The sequence below is a fragment of the Gymnoscopelus braueri genome (assembly GCF_963280865.1).
Source record: "Gymnoscopelus braueri genome assembly, chromosome: 5".
NCBI lineage: Eukaryota > Metazoa > Chordata > Actinopteri > Myctophiformes > Myctophidae > Gymnoscopelus > Gymnoscopelus braueri.
In genome coordinates this window covers 37,819,423-37,837,128 of record NC_137606.1, presented here as the reverse complement: position 1 = coordinate 37,837,128, position 17,706 = coordinate 37,819,423, and the positions used below count along the sequence as shown (strand labels likewise).

Genomic DNA, 17,706 nt, shown 5'->3' with positions numbered 1-17,706 from the left:
GTGTTAGACATTTTTTATAATATTTTTAAAAAATGGTAATATATTATCAAACATCTAACAACAATATGAACTATAGTGTTAACAGAGTGACAATGACATATCACATGAGTCATTGTGAAACAATTATGATTCATGGTCACACACTATTTCAGTAATATAATTACATTGATTATATCTTATTGTATTGATTTCATTTTATTTGAATGCAGGGTCATTAAAATGAGTCCATATACAAACACATGTTTTGAATTAACTGTGGAAAAACTTGAAGAACAAGGCACTGGCTTAAGTAAGCTTGGCTGTTAGCCTGCTCCTGACCAGGCTAACTTCACAGCTAAATTGCCATGGTAACTAAGCTAGGCTTGCTTCAATTCTCTTTTGAGGAATCGGATAAGGCTAAACTTAGCCAGGGTGAACTGGCTAAACTAATCTTCAAGATAATTCACCTTTTGAGGAACCGAGTCAGCTCTAATCCTGGCTAAATTAAGCCAGGATAGGTGGTAAAGCCAGGCTTTAGCTCTAATTCACCTTTTGAGGAACAGGCCCCAGGCTGTTTAGGGTGGGGGATGCGGGATGCAAGCCATCGGACTCTTTAGTAGTGTTTGGTCTGTAAATTTTTAATATTGTAGGTTGACTATGCTTTTTTAGATGTTTTTATTATTATAATGTGTTTTTATTGATGTCTCTATGAGATTTACTGAAACACCTTAATTTCCCCTCGGGATGAATAAAGTACCTACCTACCTACCATCTAAGAGCAAAAATCTGCCACTAAACTATAATGGTTAAAGTAAGCATATCTTAAAATGTTTCCTTTTTATCAATTTTGTAAACATATATGTGTGAACATGTGGTTAGCGCCTTCCCTTGCTGCATGAACTGGTCTATTGAACTGCACCTTAAGAACACTGTAACTTGCCTATCAACGGCGGCATGTTATGTACACACTTGCATATGATGCTAATGTTCTAAACAGCATGCTACTACAAACCTGTCAGATGGGTGTGTGGGCCGTGTGCATTTTCAGAAAATCTTTATTTTAATGATCAATCAATCGATTGTGTTCCAGTTTGGATCAATGGAACTAACGTGGTATACTATTACTTTAAGTTGCTATCAATCGGTATCACAATGAAAACTCATTGTTCAAGGTTTTAAACAAAAAAATATTTTTTACATAATATTGTTTGTAAATGTTAATGTTATATCATCAATCAAATGGTTGATTGATGATAGGTTGGGAACCACCGATTTAGGCATCTTTACCATCACGGGGGTGTGGGGTCTCCCGGACCAGTCCAGTGCTGACGCCCAGCATCCGACCCCACCTCAGTCCCAGCACTGCCAGGTTATGGACCAGACTGAGAGCCCCTACGACGACAACCAAATATGGCTGCCGCACAGGGCGGGGCTGAAAGATGTGGCTGAAGATCTCCATACTGACTGAGACACAAAGAGAGGCCAGGACGAGAGCTGCGAGAAAAGCCCCCACCGCTTGAATCCTCACTTGGCTATAAAAAAGACCACACAAGGGTGCGTGCAGGGTGTGTGGTGATGGGGAGGGGGGTGAGGAAAGTAGGCTCAATGAAAATGGGTGAGGGAGGGTGGCTGAATTAGACAGGACAGTGGAGGAATGTGAATTCAGAGGGTTAGAACGCAGGTTTACGGCATGGATATTTGAGAGGTCGAGTTGATTGAAATTAGGACCGCTAGGGTGGAGAGGTGGCCCGGCGGAATAGATTGAAAAGCTGCATGCGCTGGGCTGGATCAGGATGTGGGCTGGAGATTTGGTCAGAGGTTCCGTGGAGGGCGAGGGGGGGGAAGGGGACGGTTGGGTGTAAGACGCAGATGAGAAAGAGGATCCATTTGGCACAGATGGGAGGGAGGCAGGAGACGAGTGCAAAGATGCAGCTGAAGCATCTCCCGTGCACCTGCTGCGTGTGGGTAGAGGAAGAGACAGAGCCATGTGCATGAGGATGAAGAGGGTGTTGAAACCGTCCACCAGGTTGATAATGGAGTGGCAGTGTTGGCTGATCATGACTTCACACAGCAGCAGCAGGAGCGTGACAGCCATCAAGCACAAGTGCAGTGCGTACAACCTGTTTGGCCCCATATCAGCAGCTATAAAGGAAACACAGACACACAGATTATACACCATTCATACTGGACCTCCATTTGAGTCTGTTTAGTTTAAATGAGCACTGGGGATTTGGGATTTACTGAGTACATCCCGCACACATTTGATAAAGTGTGCACACACTCTGCATTATCTGCAAACCATCGATCATCAATATGTCCAAACACGGACAAATGTGTCCGTGGCAAGACTTGTCTTTGTCCTAGTCTCCAGGTTTTCTTCAGAATATGTATGACACTGATTTACTATGACACATTAGGAGTCCACTAGTACAGTGGTTTCTTAAACTTTTTATTTATTTTCAAGGACCACCATAACTCTGAGAGTGTACAAGTGAGTGTGAGTGTGTGTGCGTGCGTGCGTGCGTGCGTGCGTGCGTGCGTGCGTGCGTGCGTGCGTGCGTGCGTGCGTGCGTGCGTGCGTGCGTGCGTGCGTGCGTGCGTGCGTTCGTGCGTGCCTGCCTGCCTGACTGCCTGCCATGTAGCATAATCCAGCAGCAGCTTCGATTAAAGCAGTGGTTCTCAACCTGTGGGTCAGAACCCCGAGGGGGGTCCCCACATGATTTTGGGGGGGTCCCCAGATGACAGTAAAGTGACAATTTAAGGACTTTTAAGACTTTTTTTATAAAAAAAAAAAGAAAAGGGAGAAAACAAGAAATGAAAGACCATTTACTGCATCAAAAGTAATCAACAAACTATACTATAAAAACTGGTCAAACATGGGCCAAATTATCAAATAATATAAGAAAGAGGCAGAAATAGTGAAAATAGCTGATCTACAAGCTCGCAACACAAGCATTGTGAGCTTGTATATCTGATATTTTCACAACATTTATCTGTGGAACTGAGTCAAACTAAATGTAATTCCTGGCTCAACTCCTACATTCCAAGTGCTTGTCAGGGTGAGCTAGGGGGTCCCCACTCCCAGTTCAAATATGATTATTTTTGAGGGGTCGGGCCTGAAAGGGTTGAAAACCACTGGATTAAAGCATGATTCATTCCATTTGAAATGTCAGTGTTTTCAGTGATTCCGTAAAACTGTAGCCTACAGTTCCAGTCAAGTAGACATCAGCCCAAGTTCAGAAGCATTTTAACATTTAGCCTACACCTTAGGTCAAAGTAAAAAATAAGTTAAATTAAAGCACAAATCATTTGAAATTATTTTGCAGTATACTGCAAAATAATTTCAACTTGAAGTGTTATGACTCATAACACTGTATTAAAAATTAAATAATGTTTTGACATTACCCCAGAGAAGCGGACGATCTCGGCTACTTAAAACTCGAGCTTCTGCAATCTGTGCTGCTGCCGCGTTTGAGCAAAGTATGCAGAACACTCACTCTCTCTCTCTCTCTCTCTCTCTCTCTCTCTCTCTCTCTCTCTACCTCTCCCTCTCCCTCTCTCTCTCTCTCTCTCTCTCCCTCTCCCTCTCCCTCTCCCTCTCCCTCTCCCTCTCTCCCATCTCCCTCCCCCCCTCTCTCTCTCTCTCTCTCTCTCTCTCTCTCCCTCTCCCTCTCTCAACCCCCCTCTCTCGCCCCCTCTCTCTGTCCCCCTCTCTCTCCCACCAATCACGGTTTGTGTTAATCACAGTCATGTGAGGGCGAATTCGAATCGTCCTTCTTTGCATTCAACCAGAAATACCTTAAGAAGACAGCCGGAGCCCAAGCCCACCCATGCAGGCACCCACGACCCCACCTTTGTAGCAATTTCATTTTAACTGACACATTTTAACAAGGCAAATTCAGGCTTGAATCCCATGGTAAGATTACTTATAACACATGTCATGAGATTAGCTGCTCAGTCACAGCACACAGACTAGACACTGGCGGACGGATGGACAGGGGTGAAAACACAGTCTCCGGCCTGGCAGAGACAATAAATGATCACAAATGAGTGAGATACATAGCCTATGGTGGTGCTTCCTATGGTGCTTCCCTGTCTCTTTTGGTGCTTCCTAAGGTGCTTCTCTGTCTCCTATGGTGCTTCCTAAGGTGCTTCCCTGTCTCCTAGGTGCTGCGTGCGTCCCTGTCTCCTATGGTGCTTCCTAAGGTGCTTGCCTGTCTTCTATGGTGCTTCCCTCGTTCCCTGTCTTCTATGGTGCTTCCTAAGGTGCTTCCCTGTCTTCTATGGCGCTTCCCTCGTTCCCTGTCTTCTATGGTGCTTCCTAAGGTGCTTCCTTGTCTTCGATGGTGCTTCCTAAGGTGCTTCCCTGTCTTCTATGGTGCTTCCTATGGTGCTTCCCTGTCTTCTATGGTGCTGCAGCTTCCAATGGTGCTTTATGACTTTCACAGTTTGCGGCAGGGGCCCATTTTGCACGAAATGCTACAAGCGCTGCTGGACCAATTTTCATAAAATCTATTTTCGTTTTCCCTTGGATTATTATGCAACTCCCCCAAATAAGCCACGCCCATTTCCACCTGACAAGTTTTCCACCATGTTGTTTTGCTTTGCTGGCCCACAATAAGCTACCTGGCAATTTTCATTGGTTAAATATTTTTTAGAAGCACACGTTGTGAGCTTGTAGAGCAGCTATTTTGCAAATTTTGCTGCTTTGTCATACTGCTGTATGACAAAGTATTATATAGTGCATTCATTTATGAAAGAAAAACATAAAAAGGTGAAATATGGAGATTTATGCCCGACAGCGATGACATGTTCCTTGCTCGCTCTTTCATTCCTTATACTAAGGATGAAACAGCGGTCCCAACAAACCATATTCTCTTTCGACACGCAGGGTTTGGTACAGTCCAGTGGACTGCAAACCAACAGGCCAGATATGGGTTGACACCATGGAAAAGTCCCATTGACTCTTATATCAACTTGTCTGCACATTCCTGAGGCGAGGCTGAGCCAAAGGAAAGGAACAACGAGGATGCATTTCATCACTTGCCTCTGTCCTCTGCAAGAACAGGTTTGTCATAACCCCATAAGGTCAGCAATAAAGCAATATTTATCTTTAACTAACAGTGAATTTGGCCACACCTGACTTTAGCTAATTATTGTCTCCGTCAGGCCGAAAGGCATGGCGAGAGAGTATGTTTTACCCCCTGTCCGTCCGTCCGTCCGTGTGTGTGTGTCCTGTCCTGTACGCGTGTGTTAGCAGCTAATCTCCGGCACCGTTGGCCCGCTCGCTGCGAAACTGTGCACACACACTCCCTGGATGCCAATTCAGAACCTCTGCCCCACATTTTTCATATGGGCTTGTTATAGCGCCACCAGGAGGCCGATTTGTGCAAAACCCATTGTTTGACATTACTCCTACAGATTGTATCCAATCGTCATGCAAATCGGTACACAGTATCTCTATAGTCATGTAATCAACCCGAATCTGTCCTATTTCCCATATTCCATCCTGATCGGCTAAGGTTGGCTTCCAAAGTTTGCAGGATTGGTCTGTTTTGAACAAAATGCCTCAAATCATGAATGCAGCTTGCAATTTCCCTCGGCCACATTCCCATTAGGCCGAGGAAGAAATGCCACCCATTTCACATTGGCCTGTTATAGCGCCACCAGCAGGTCTAATTTAGCAAAACACATTTTTGGAACAAAATGCCTCAAATCATGAATGCAGTGTCCGATTGCTGTGAAAGGCCTAAGAAGAAATGGCACCCTTTTCACATTGGCCTATTATAGCGCCACCAGGAGGCCACAATAACGTACCTGACCTGGCGGAGACCTGTGCTCCGAGGAGCACTTTTTCTAGTTTTAATTATGTAGCCACCACTAGCTAGGAGTGCTAAAGTGTCTCTCTTTAACCGAGTTATTATGAAGACAGTATTGTCTCTTGAAATAGTTGAACCACTCTCTTTACAGTTGACATTATGTATAAAAAATAAACATATCATATCATGGCTCAATAAATTAAAGCATTAAGAGCAAGGGATGTTATATCACTGTCTGTTCCCCGCTTTTGTGAACTTTTACTCACCAACCAGTTACTGGAAATGAACAAGGTGGCCTCTCTGTTGACGAGTGTGTCAGTGTTTTTAACAGTTCCTGCACAAGCATTTTAGACTGTTTAGCTCCAGTCAGATTTAAAATGCTGAAACCCTCTGTGACGCCTTGGTTAAATGAGGAAATAAGGTCCTTAAAGAGAAAATATAGGAAGGCTGAGCAGCTGTGGAAAAAGGACAATAATTGTGTCTTCCATGCCCCCCTAAAAGTTTAATGTTTTCTTATGTTTTCATAGACACATATTTTTCAGACCTAATTGCTAAAGAGGGACATAATCCCTGAATCCTTTTTAAAACCATAAATTATGTGATTGGTCCTCCCCCTAGTCAGCCTGTGGAATCCTCCCCAGAGAAATGTGAAGAATTTTTAAACTACTTTTTAAACAAGGTAGCGGAGATTTTAACACTGATTTTAGAGAAAGTGATGCTGATTCATGTCCAACTTCAGCACTAACTCAGTTCAGTGAAATCTCCCTGTTAACTCTGGAACGCACTGTTGCACTTTCCAAATCTTCCACCTGCCCCTCTGATTGCATGCCCACCTGGTTTTTAAAAGCTACATTTCAGACAGTTGGTCCAGACCTTTTATCTATTGGTAATTGTTGACTGACTTCTGGTATTTTCCCCTCCTATTTTAAACATGCCACTACCCCCTTTTAAAGAAGCCTTCTCTAGACCCTTCGATAGTAAGTAATTTTAGACCCATCTCCAAGCTGCCTTTTTTATCAAAGATTTTAGAAAAAGTCTGCACACAACTCATTCAAAAGTCTCCACACAACTCATTTCCCATATGAAAAATAAACATATCTTTGAAGCATTTCAATCTGGCTTCCGTGCCCAACACAGCGCGGAGACTGCTTTAGTCAAATTCACAAATGACTTGTTGCTTGCAGCCGACAAAGGCCTGTACTCCATTTTAATTCTCCTGGACCTTAGTTAACACAGTGGACCATGGTGTTCTGATCAGCCATCTGAAAATCAACGTTGGTATCAGTGAAGTGGCTCTGGACTGTCTGTGCTCCTACCTATCAAACAGGTCATTTTCTGTTGCACTTGGTGATGCCTCTTCCTCTTCTTCTCCTCTCTTTTGCGGAGTTCCCCAAGGTTCGATCCTGGGTCCCATTTTATTTATTATATATATGCTACCCGTGGGGCAAATTAAGCGTATACATAATATAGCTTTTGATTGCTACACAGACGACACTCAACTGTATGTCCCCATAAAACCTGGCTACACTGATGTCACTTGCATTGTGTCCTGTTTCAATGACCTCAAACAATAGATGTCTAAAAACTTCCTTCAATGAAATGAATCAAAATCTGAAGTAATTATATTCACCCCCTCCTGCCCCAACACATAAATTGTTGATAATCTCACTTCAAGTCTCAGTGGCCTCTCCAAAACTGTTAAAAAAGAAAGCCCGTAACCTGGGTGTCATGTTTGACCCAGAGCTGTCTTTTGACATCCAGGTAACAAAAGTAGTTCAGTCCTGCTTTGTCCAGCTGAGACAACTGGCAAAGGTCAGGCCTTTCCTTACAGCTGCAGACCTAGAAAAGGTCATCCGTGCTTTTATCTCCTCCAGACTTGACTATTGCAAATGCAATTCAGGGATATATTCAATTCAGCAAAAATATTCTAAATATTCAAAGACTGCAACGGTAACACTTGCTATGCATACCATGTCTATAATGCCTTATAAACATGCTTATAATACATTATAATCTCTATTATAGCACTGTATAATTATAGTTAGAGCTCATAAATATTCCTAATTCTTTACGCTGTGGGCGCTGGGGGCGTGTCTTCTCCTCCACGTCATCAGCGCCCATACCCTAGGTGGGGTTGGCGAAAGGGCCTACTCTGTGTGGAGTTTGCATGTTCTCCCCGTGTCTCCTAGGGTAGTTAATACCCTCACAAAAACATGTACAGTAGTAATCCTGGTCGCTATACCGCCTCCCCCATGACAGCCGGGGCGCCTGATGGAGGGGAAGGGAACTGGTTGGAATAACGTGTTCCTTCCACGCGCTACGTCCAACCAGGGAAACTCCCCCCTGTCAGGTGACAAGAAGGTCAGTTGGCTCTCATGCCTGAAGGAAGCAAGAGCTCGGCCCTGGCCTCCCTACTGTGGGGGACTGGTGTAGTGCTGGTGTAGGGCTGGTGTAGCGCCCAGGATCACTTAGGAAATTGGCACCGGGTGAAAAAAATGGGTTACAAAAATCGCGGGATAAAAAAAAAGAAAAAGCATTGTAATCACTATTAAAATGATTATACTGTCATTATAAGTCGCTATAAGTGGTCATTTGTTGCTTTAAAACATTATAGATACAATTATAATAGTTGACCTTATAAGTCATTATAGAATGCTTTATAATGTGGTATGATTATTGCTACAAAGCATTATGAGCATTAATGAGTTCTTATAACTATAATTATACAGTGTTATAACACAGATTATAATACACTATAAGTATGATTATAATGCATCATAGACATCGGATGCATAGCAAGTGTTAGATCTTTCAACTCCTTATAAGCCAGGCCGCTGCCTGAGATCATCCAGCAGACGGTACCAAAGTCTTGCCTTGTCAGAAAGGGAGACCAGGCTTTTGCCGTTTGGCCCCCTCGGCTGTGGAACTCACTGCCTGGGGACCTCAGGCAGGCAAACTCAGTGTCCTCTTTCAAATCTCTTCTAATAACTCACCTCTATGGCACAGCTTTTTCTTAGATTATGAACTGTTGTACTATTTATGCAATTAATGTCTGATTTGTATTGTATATTTTAAGAGTTGTTATTGTAAAGCACTTTGTAACTTGTTTTTGAAAGGCGCTATATAAATAGTTATTATCATTATTATTATTATTATTATTATTATTATATAGTTAAATTAGGACATTTGCTCAGTCATAATGATGTTTTGAGATTCTGCTTTTCTGCTAATGTTCATAATTTACCAGAATGGATATGAGTGTGTGAGGAGTAACACCTCTCCAGTAGCACCAAAATAATGTAATGCCTTGATGAAACAGCATTCATTGTCAACTCTCTGAATGCCATCACCATCATCTGGTACTTTTTACCATGTACCAAGTAAATTCTGTAAGACCAAACAGACTTCTTGCTTTCAAATAGAATGTCTGAAATGCAGGAACATCACAGTTTACCCTGGAACATCAACAGAAACGTATTGATCATGTTAATACTGTTTGAATTGGCTTTCCTGTCAACAAAAGCAACTTAAATATGTATTAGCAACAACAAACATGCAAACACAAAACCATCACCAGTAGAGCATTAAGAAACCTTTTATTTGAACCAAGAATATACAAGAAACCAATGTAGTACTGTATGCAATAAAACCACCATAACCCTGTTCTGCTGACTTGATTTTCTCAGAACTTCCATGATGTGATGGTGTGCTTAGTTGACAATTAACAACATAATTTCTATCATAAAATAGTATTTGCATTTTGGACACGTCACAACAGAAAGACTCTGAGTGGGTAGACTACAGTTTAAGTCCCATACAACTGCAGTGAATAAACAGTTTTACCAAAGTACATTTACAATATGGCAGGTTTGTATGAAGGCTGAGGAAATGACAGACAGGACTTAAGTCACCCTAATAAACAAACTAAAAATGCAAGACAGAATTCACTTTTACAGAATGGATGTTATAAGCAGAAATTCACATGAACACTGAATGCAATATTGCACAATGTACTTGCTATCCAATTATTTCATTCAACTCACATTAAACTTGGTTCAAGATATCCCACAAGATTGTAAAGTTGAGCCACACTTCAGATCCAATAAAGAAGTGAAATCAAGGCTACTGAGGGAGAAGCTGAGGAGAGTCAACTAAGGACTGAAGGCCACTTTAATTTTGCTTTTAAGCTGGGCCTATATCCTGGAATAGAATCTTGGAAAGAGGGGACCTGGGATGTATTACAGGGGTGAACATACAGCAGTTGCATAGATAGGAAAGAAGGGGATGGTCAGGGGTGGGGTGAGAGCTCGTGGGGGTGTGCCGTGTACATTTTGTGCACAAATTAAATTCAAAAGAATTTCAATGCTGATATGGGCTCACTGGTTGGATCACATGACCAGACAAACCTCAGTGACTTTGGAAATAAGGCACAGCAGCCTAAAAGTATGAACCCACACGCTGCAAATAAGAGGAATCTTGAGTTTTCCTATTAACAAGGTTGTTGGTTTATTTGGACAGGGGTGGGGAGCAGATTGAAGTCCCTATTTATAGACAGGTTATTTTACAATTGTCTCGCTAAAGAAACCACGGTCAGAATCTAACGCTTATGTTACAAAGTCCTGCACTCTTGTTCATCTCATCAAATCAGCAACACGATCACATGCAAGTACAATTAGACTGGCAATTGCTACAGTTTTAAAAAGTTCAGTTTCAATTAAAAACAAAACCCACATCATTTACAGTATTAGGAGCGTTTGAAATGCTGGACCCTCATAAAGTCATGGAGTTTTATTAAAATCACACCATGATATCTTCTGACTATTTCCCCACCCTCACCCCCTATTATTAGAGGAGGGGAGGAGTGGATTAGTACAGTCTGGAATTCCTTCAGGAGAGAATTACAGTAATACATACAGAATAGAGCTCTTGCGCTCTGGTCTACCCCCTGCTCTATACCTTGGCTTCAGGATAAGTGAACCCCCTCACCTCTCACCACATTATATAGTTTGGTCAATGCATGAATGTCTTGGAGTTCACCTAATGAAAGGTCAAGTCCCTGCCTGCCTAGAGGGACTAATGAAGTGTTGGGCCTCAAAACGTCAGCTTACTTTCCATGAGCTAAACATTACACAGAAAAACTGTCAAAGGCTGCCTTAATTTTTGCCTCATAATGCAATGCAAAAATGTTGAGACATCAAGCTCCCCATTTTTATATAACTTATCAATCCTGTCTTGTCTTTTGAGAAAGAGGAGGAATCCTGAAACCCATCCAATTCAAACACATCAGCAAATTGCATCCAGGCCACATCCACCAAATGTTCAACTGCAACAAAATGTGATTGTCATTTAGCACAGACAGCTAGTCCTTTCCTGGTCATTATCAAGGTTTTTAGAAAATGAGGTCAAGACAATGACAAGGAAACAATAATGTTTCCTTACCAACAATATGGTACCGTGTGGGACCAGGGGTCTATTTGGACCTATAGGAGTGTGGTACTTTACAACACTGGTCCCAGTCTGTGCACCAGTGTTTGTATCGACTCCACCCTCCACAGCACTGTCTGTTTAAGTCAAGATGAGCTTTCTTTCTTAAATATTTTTGTTATGCTTGCTGTGTAAAATACAGCAGATTAAGTTGTATAATTATTGACCGGCTATCTCCAGCCAGTTGATTTTTACTCATCATTAAATTATCTCCATTTATCATGCAAACTTCTGCAAACGATTCTAGCAGAAATCCCAAACTCAGTAATTTCAGTGAAACATTCACAATCACATCATTAGTCATTACATGCATTTATTTGAGGAACAAATTTTGCCATACATATATTTTGTGATTACCAGCACATTTTGATTAAGTTAACAAATAACTAAAATTACTAAAAAAAAAAGAAAAGGGAAAAAATAAAGCATTACAAACAGTGGGGGCAGCACAGCAATGTGGATTTGAACTCCAGAACAATCGGATGAGAATGAGGGACACCAAACAGGAGGATTCAAATGATGGGATGGGGTGAGGTGAAGTGCCCCCCCCCTCCCCAAATACAATGCAAGAGTGAAATAGCCGCCTTTCATTTGTAGTTTCATCGTCTTGCTATAGAAAAAAAAGCTGTTTGAATGCAGTCCACAGTATCTGACATACAGTTGGTTTAAATTGTGGGGCAGTCTCAGAATGCATTGCAGCCAGGGCTTGTTGTACTTTATGTATGGTATCAAAGTCTTTTTTCTTTTAGGAGGAGCTCCTGCATTTAACACTCCATTGGCCATAATTCATGTGGTAGGTGAGCACAATAAAACCCCAGCACCCCCCTGTGGTCATAGCTCAACATAGCAGAATAGTGTTTTAACAATAATGTGGGTTTTAATATGAGTCATCGAGTACGCTGCCCCTCAGTTCACCAAGTTTGTATTCATATCTGAACCCACAATCCCCTCCCCCACTATTGCCATAACCCTCAATATTTTATTCATCCCTCCACCCATCATTGTAATGTTTATCCCAAATAACCCCCCCTCCTCCAGCCAAAAAATAAAAAAAGGAAAACTAAATATTTGCTCTAATATGAATCAGAAATATACACCAAAAAAGGGTAAGTCTTTAAAAGCAAAACCCCAATGGAAAAGAAAAGATAAAAAGGGGGATGAAGGGAGAAAAATTAATCACACAGAAAGAAGGCTCATATAGCTATAAAATAAATACAAAAAACAACTGATTTCTCAAAGCAGCAAAAACAGAGATGAGATTCTACTTAAGTGTTGAACTGAAGGCAACATGAATGTTGAACCGGGGGGGGAATACACAGAATCACTTTTTATACTCCTAACGAGTTTCAAACAACAGTGACTGGCTGGACAAGGAACAATTCAACGGTAAATGTAAGCCCACAATAAAAGAGTCCGGAAGTGAAGAAGAGAGGAAAAGTAATGAGACTTTCTCTGTAACAAGCAACACACTTAAACAAAGGCAGATCTCTTGTATTCCAACATTCACAGAAGGTATTTCTTTCTTTCTTTTTCTTTCTAAAGGCTTCAGTTTGGAGAGTTAATGAATGACATTGTTTTTCGCAAAGCAAACCCAACCCAGAGCCGTTTTGTTACAGAGACAGAGCAGTTTGGCAGGCGAGGAGAAAAGAAAAAGATTCCGGTTTCTCCGCATCAGATCCATGGAGACTGACTGGAAGGGATGCCGATTCCTGAGGGGCCGAAGTGAACAGAGGAGGGGGGGGAACGCTAAAAGAGGGAGGTCACTTTGGCAGAGGTCCCTTACAGAGTTTGGGATGCGCAGACGGAAAAGTTAACACATACGCACGCAGACACACGCGCACACACACATTTACACCATTGCCATCCTTGGGTATAAAAGCCTTTGTGTAGGACCTATACGTTACCCTCTCCAAGAAGTCTTCTGCACATTCAAAACCAACAGGTCCTCTCAGCAGGGTTCATGACTCTATACCGGGGCCTCTTCACTTAGGTTCATGATGCACGCGTTACCAGAGCCCTCTTTTCTTACAAGTGGAGCGACAGTAAGTTTGTGTGTCTGTGACATAACGAAGAAAGCTTAGCTCCAACTCAATTCCCCCCGCACTACAGTGTAAATCTCAATGGAACCTACAGAAACACCCATATTGTAGAACAAGCCAGGGCATGAGCAAGGTCTGTCTTTGGTTAGTGTTATGCTGTACCCCCCCCCCCCCTCTCCCCTCTCCATCTCTCTGTTATCTTTTACATTTCTGGCTCCCTGCTACCTGCTGAAGTGTTTCCAGACTGACAGGATGTAGTGATAACTGTGTGATTTCTCATCCTCTTTTCTTCTAACATACTCGTTCTTCTTGTGTGTGTTTTGTTTCAGTAGTGGATGTAGTGTGAGTGCAGGGAATTTCTAATGGCATGACCAAGCCTGACGACCACAGTTTGTTTTTGTGTGTCATTTTTAATAGTTATTTTTTTGTCTTTTCTGGTATATTTTATAGTACTTAGATAGACAATGACACCGGGTCTTCAGATCTTCGCAGAAAGGAAGTGTTTTTGATCATGGGAACAACAACAAAAAGAAAGAAACATGGTGGGGCGACCGGTTGTATTGTAGAGCCAGACAAACCATCTGACTGCTCTCTTTATCCTGACCTCCATTTCCTGTTGAAGTGGAAAAGAGGATGTCAATTAGCAATTAATAGTCAACTTTTTTTTCCTAAGCAGGGCTCCCACTCTAAATGCAAAGTGAAATTCCCTGACTCTTCATGAACAAAAATCCATGTCCAACAAAATAAGTCATCATTGACTTTATAATGCCTGTAGATGAGATACCATGAGAACCATGGCAATGGGATCTAGGCTTGGGTGGTATATATATTTTCATACCTCCATACCTTCCTGGCATTTCACTGGGGTATAAGATATATGATGGTATTTGTGTAAAAAGTGTGTGTAGACAAGGGGGTTACCTCCTAACTTCATGGTGCATCTCTCCCTGTCTCCAAACTGGCATCTAGCAGCAGCTCCTCCAGATCCTGTCCACAGCTTAGCTCTGCAGTCAAACTCACTACACACACACACACACACACACACACGGAACAAGGAACAAACGATCAAATTGGGATTTGCCACTTTCAAGAAATATGGCATGTGCATTTACTGCAGTATGCATGTACTGTGTGTGTCGTGCACTAGATACTGTACGTATATGCTGTAGGCCTGACTCACCATGCTCCATCACACAGCTGCCAGGCTTAGGCCCTTCGGAGTCCAGGAGATGAAGTGAGAACTCTGGCTTCAGGCCGTTGGGCAGAGCTGAACTTCCACCTCCTCCTCTGACCTCCTCGTCCACTGCACCGAGGCACTCCTCCCCATCTGCGGAGCTCTCGTCAGGCGATTCTGTGCCAGTGTGGGGACTTGGTGAAGTCTCCTCCAGCTGACTTGGACTTGGCTTCGGGGTTTCTCCTTGGGCCACAGGAAGTGCCCTCTGACCTACGCAAACAGAGAAGGCTGCCTGTGAAGCATCACGTTGTTGCAGTTCTTGCAATTCTGCTTGTCGCTCCACTGCATCGCATGGTTGCAGTTCTGCTTCTCGCTCTACCGTGCCACATTGTTGCATTTCTGCTTGCCACTCTACTGTGTCACATAATTGCATTTCTGCTTGTTGCTCTACTGTGTCACATAATTGCATTTCTGCCTGTCGCTCTACTGCGTCACATGGTTGCAGTTCTGCTTGCTGCTCTATTGTGGTCAACTTTGGCATCTGCTCTGCTTCTTGGCTTTGCTGACTGTCCAGTTTCTCTGCTACGTTCTCTGTGGAGCTCGGCAGCTCCAACAGGGTTTCTGGCACCCCCTGTAGCGTTTGTTGCACAGGTGCCTCTGTCTGTTCCTGTGCTGGGATTTCTGATGTGAAGGCTTGCTCCGTCTGTCCCTGCGTAGAGTCACCTGCACACTGCTGTGTTGTGTGTGTTTGAGACACAGGGGCACCAGCCTGACACAGATCTGACTGCTTGCACTTTTCTGTGCTATCTGGGCATGGCATTGCTTGTATTTCCTCTGTCAGAACACCTCCATTCTCCTCTGCTTCCTCTCCTTCGCTGGCAGACTGTGGTTTCACAGCTGAAGCTCCTGATGGAATGTCCTCGGTGTCCTCTGTCACTCGGGGCTGCATCTGTAGTGGATCTGTGAGCGCTACATCCTCCACTGGTAAGGAATGGGAAGGCTGGGCTGGTGCAAGTGCTTGTGGATTCTGCTCTGCCCGCTCCGTTTGTAAAATGCTAGCCAGTATGGTGTCTCTGGGCTGGCTTTGTTCAGTACCCTGTGCCTGGGCCAGTGTGACATAAAGTGCAGACTCTGTATGGAGGGAGGGCGCGTATGATGGCTGTGAGCGTGCCACGGGGCTCCACTCTGTTGGGTCACAGTCTTTTGGGTCACAGTCTTTCAACAGCGTGGGTGATCTTGACCTCCCTCCCTCCTCTGCCAGTTGCGTTTGCGTGGCCATCTGAGCTGGAGTCTGCTCTGCCAGGCTGTGGGTCGTGACTTGGACAGGATGTGATGCGGACGCCTCCTGCCTGGTCTGCTGTGCACCGGGCGCTGGGGACACCACCGCAGGCTTGCTCGTTGTGGTGTTCGTAGTCGCCGTTTCCTGGCCGCACACTGTAGCAGAGCTAATCTGGAGCTGTAACTGCAACTGCTGCTGGTCGGGGGGACTCTCCACCCGAGTCACCATGAAGATCTTGTGGCCCCTCCCTGGGCTGGACACAGATATACATCTTCCAGGGGAGGGAGGCGTGCCAGGCGGAACAGGCGTCTCCGTCACAGTGATCCCTGAAATGACACTTTGACCCACGGCGGGGGCAGGGGAGGGGGGCACAACGAGGGTCAACGGTGAGGCACTGAGAGGTGGGGTTGCAACCTCTGGCTGGGCCGGGGGGCCATTCTGCTTTGGGGAGGGAGAGGAGTCGGACAAGGACGGGGCCTTGGAGAGCACTGCCTCTTCTTCGTTCTCGTCCTCTGTGTCAGAGTCCGACTCTAGGATCAGCCGCGGAGCTGCCGTCTCAGAACCCACACCTGTCTGGCTGCTGGTCTGTCCTTCATTGTTGCTGCTTCCTCCTTCCTCGCCGTCTTTTCTCCCCCCCTCCACCTGCTCTTCTGACACGGCTCCTTCCTCCTCCCTTGTGCCGTCCTCTGTGGCGATCTCGGCCATGGAGGCCGACTGCCTCATCTTCTCGTCGGTCTCCTCCTTCTCCTTGGCCAGGATGAAGTTCCTCTTGCAGCCGTTCTGGATCTCCGCCAGCAGGGCGCGCTGTGTCTCAAGGAAGCTTTTCACCTGAGGGTGAACAGAGAGTAAGTCAAAAACATGTGATCCAATCAAAGAGGAAACACATCATACCTGCATGCAATGTCCACAATATTGTTTGTCACTGACATCTACACATAACATTGTTTTATGTCCTTATTCCCCCTCATCCCCTCTACTTGTTCTCCTTACTGTCTCTTTCTTGGGCTCACGGTCCAGGTCAAGGCGGAGCAGAGAGGTGTTGACCTTTAGGGCCAGAGACAGCGCCATCAGGCCGCCCGTCTTGATCTCATTCTCTCGAAGGTCAAGGCGTAGCAGCCTGGGGCTCTCTGCGATGAATTCAGCCACGGCCACAGCGCCTAGAGCACAGACGGATGATAGCGTGACAGGGTTAGTGACAGTTAAGGGTGATTTATGATCAGTTACATGCTGTGTCGCACTGTGACAAATAGCGATCTAGTTCACAACACATCATAGCTCTTGTAGATCTGCTATTTTTGGTGTGCACATCCAAATATAAATCAGGCATTACTACTGCTGTAGTTAGGAGAAAAGACAAATACAAGTTCCTACACAAATTTGTACCCACCTTCGCAAGACAGTTTAGTGGAGGCTAGGCCCAGCCTGAGTACGGAGCGGTTACCAATAAGTCCATCCTTCAACTTGTGGACCCCTTCATTCCCTATAGAGTTATGACCCAGGTTCAGAGTCTCCAGGCTCTGGGTGCATGGCTGCAGGGAAGGACGAACACATTGGCAGAAATAAAACCAAACTGTAACAACTGTGTATAGAGAGGCAAAGGGTTATATAAAATATCAATAATTCAAATATAAAAAGTTATTAGAAATAGGAAAGTCTTAACACTGATAAATGCATAATCTATTTGTTATTAGAATGTATGAGGGAAACGTTATTACAGCTGCCATCTGGCAGATGGTAAACACAGGCAAGTTGAAGTAATTGACTCTCTACAGGAAGATATAATGACATCAAATATGACATATAGCCAGCCTAATGCATTGGTGCATCCTGTGGTTATCTCTGAGGTTACGGTTACGAAACAGCAGCCATGCCAGTCATGGGATATGTCATATCACTGAAGAGGAATGTTCAAGCCATGTGTGTGTGTGTTCT

General features: G+C 44.0%; 2 protein-coding genes across 2 annotated transcripts in view; both read right to left on the bottom strand.

Moving 5' to 3' along the window:
* LOC308085894 (uncharacterized protein) overlaps positions 1-2,074 on the bottom strand; it is a gene marked incomplete at both ends in the record, with an annotated part of 5,604 nt that extends 3,530 nt beyond the window's left edge. Inside the window, 2 exons of the mRNA XM_080429209.1 lie at positions 1,267-1,443; positions 1,708-2,074. Coding sequence (XP_080285335.1) covers positions 1,267-1,443; positions 1,708-2,074 — 544 coding nt within the window. The remainder of the gene's footprint in view (positions 1-1,266; positions 1,444-1,707) is intronic.
* Positions 2,075-11,578: 9,504 nt separating this feature from the next.
* Positions 11,579-17,706, bottom strand: part of ppp1r37 (protein phosphatase 1, regulatory subunit 37) — a 48,124-nt gene continuing 41,996 nt past the window's right edge. The window contains exons 9-13 of the mRNA XM_080428004.1: positions 17,162-17,303; positions 16,765-16,931; positions 14,502-16,602; positions 14,243-14,340; positions 11,579-13,934 (exon numbers count right to left, since the gene is read on the bottom strand). Of these exons, the coding sequence (XP_080284130.1) occupies positions 14,252-14,340; positions 14,502-16,602; positions 16,765-16,931; positions 17,162-17,303 (2,499 nt within the window). The 3' untranslated portion in view covers positions 11,579-13,934; positions 14,243-14,251. The remainder of the gene's footprint in view (positions 13,935-14,242; positions 14,341-14,501; positions 16,603-16,764; positions 16,932-17,161; positions 17,304-17,706) is intronic.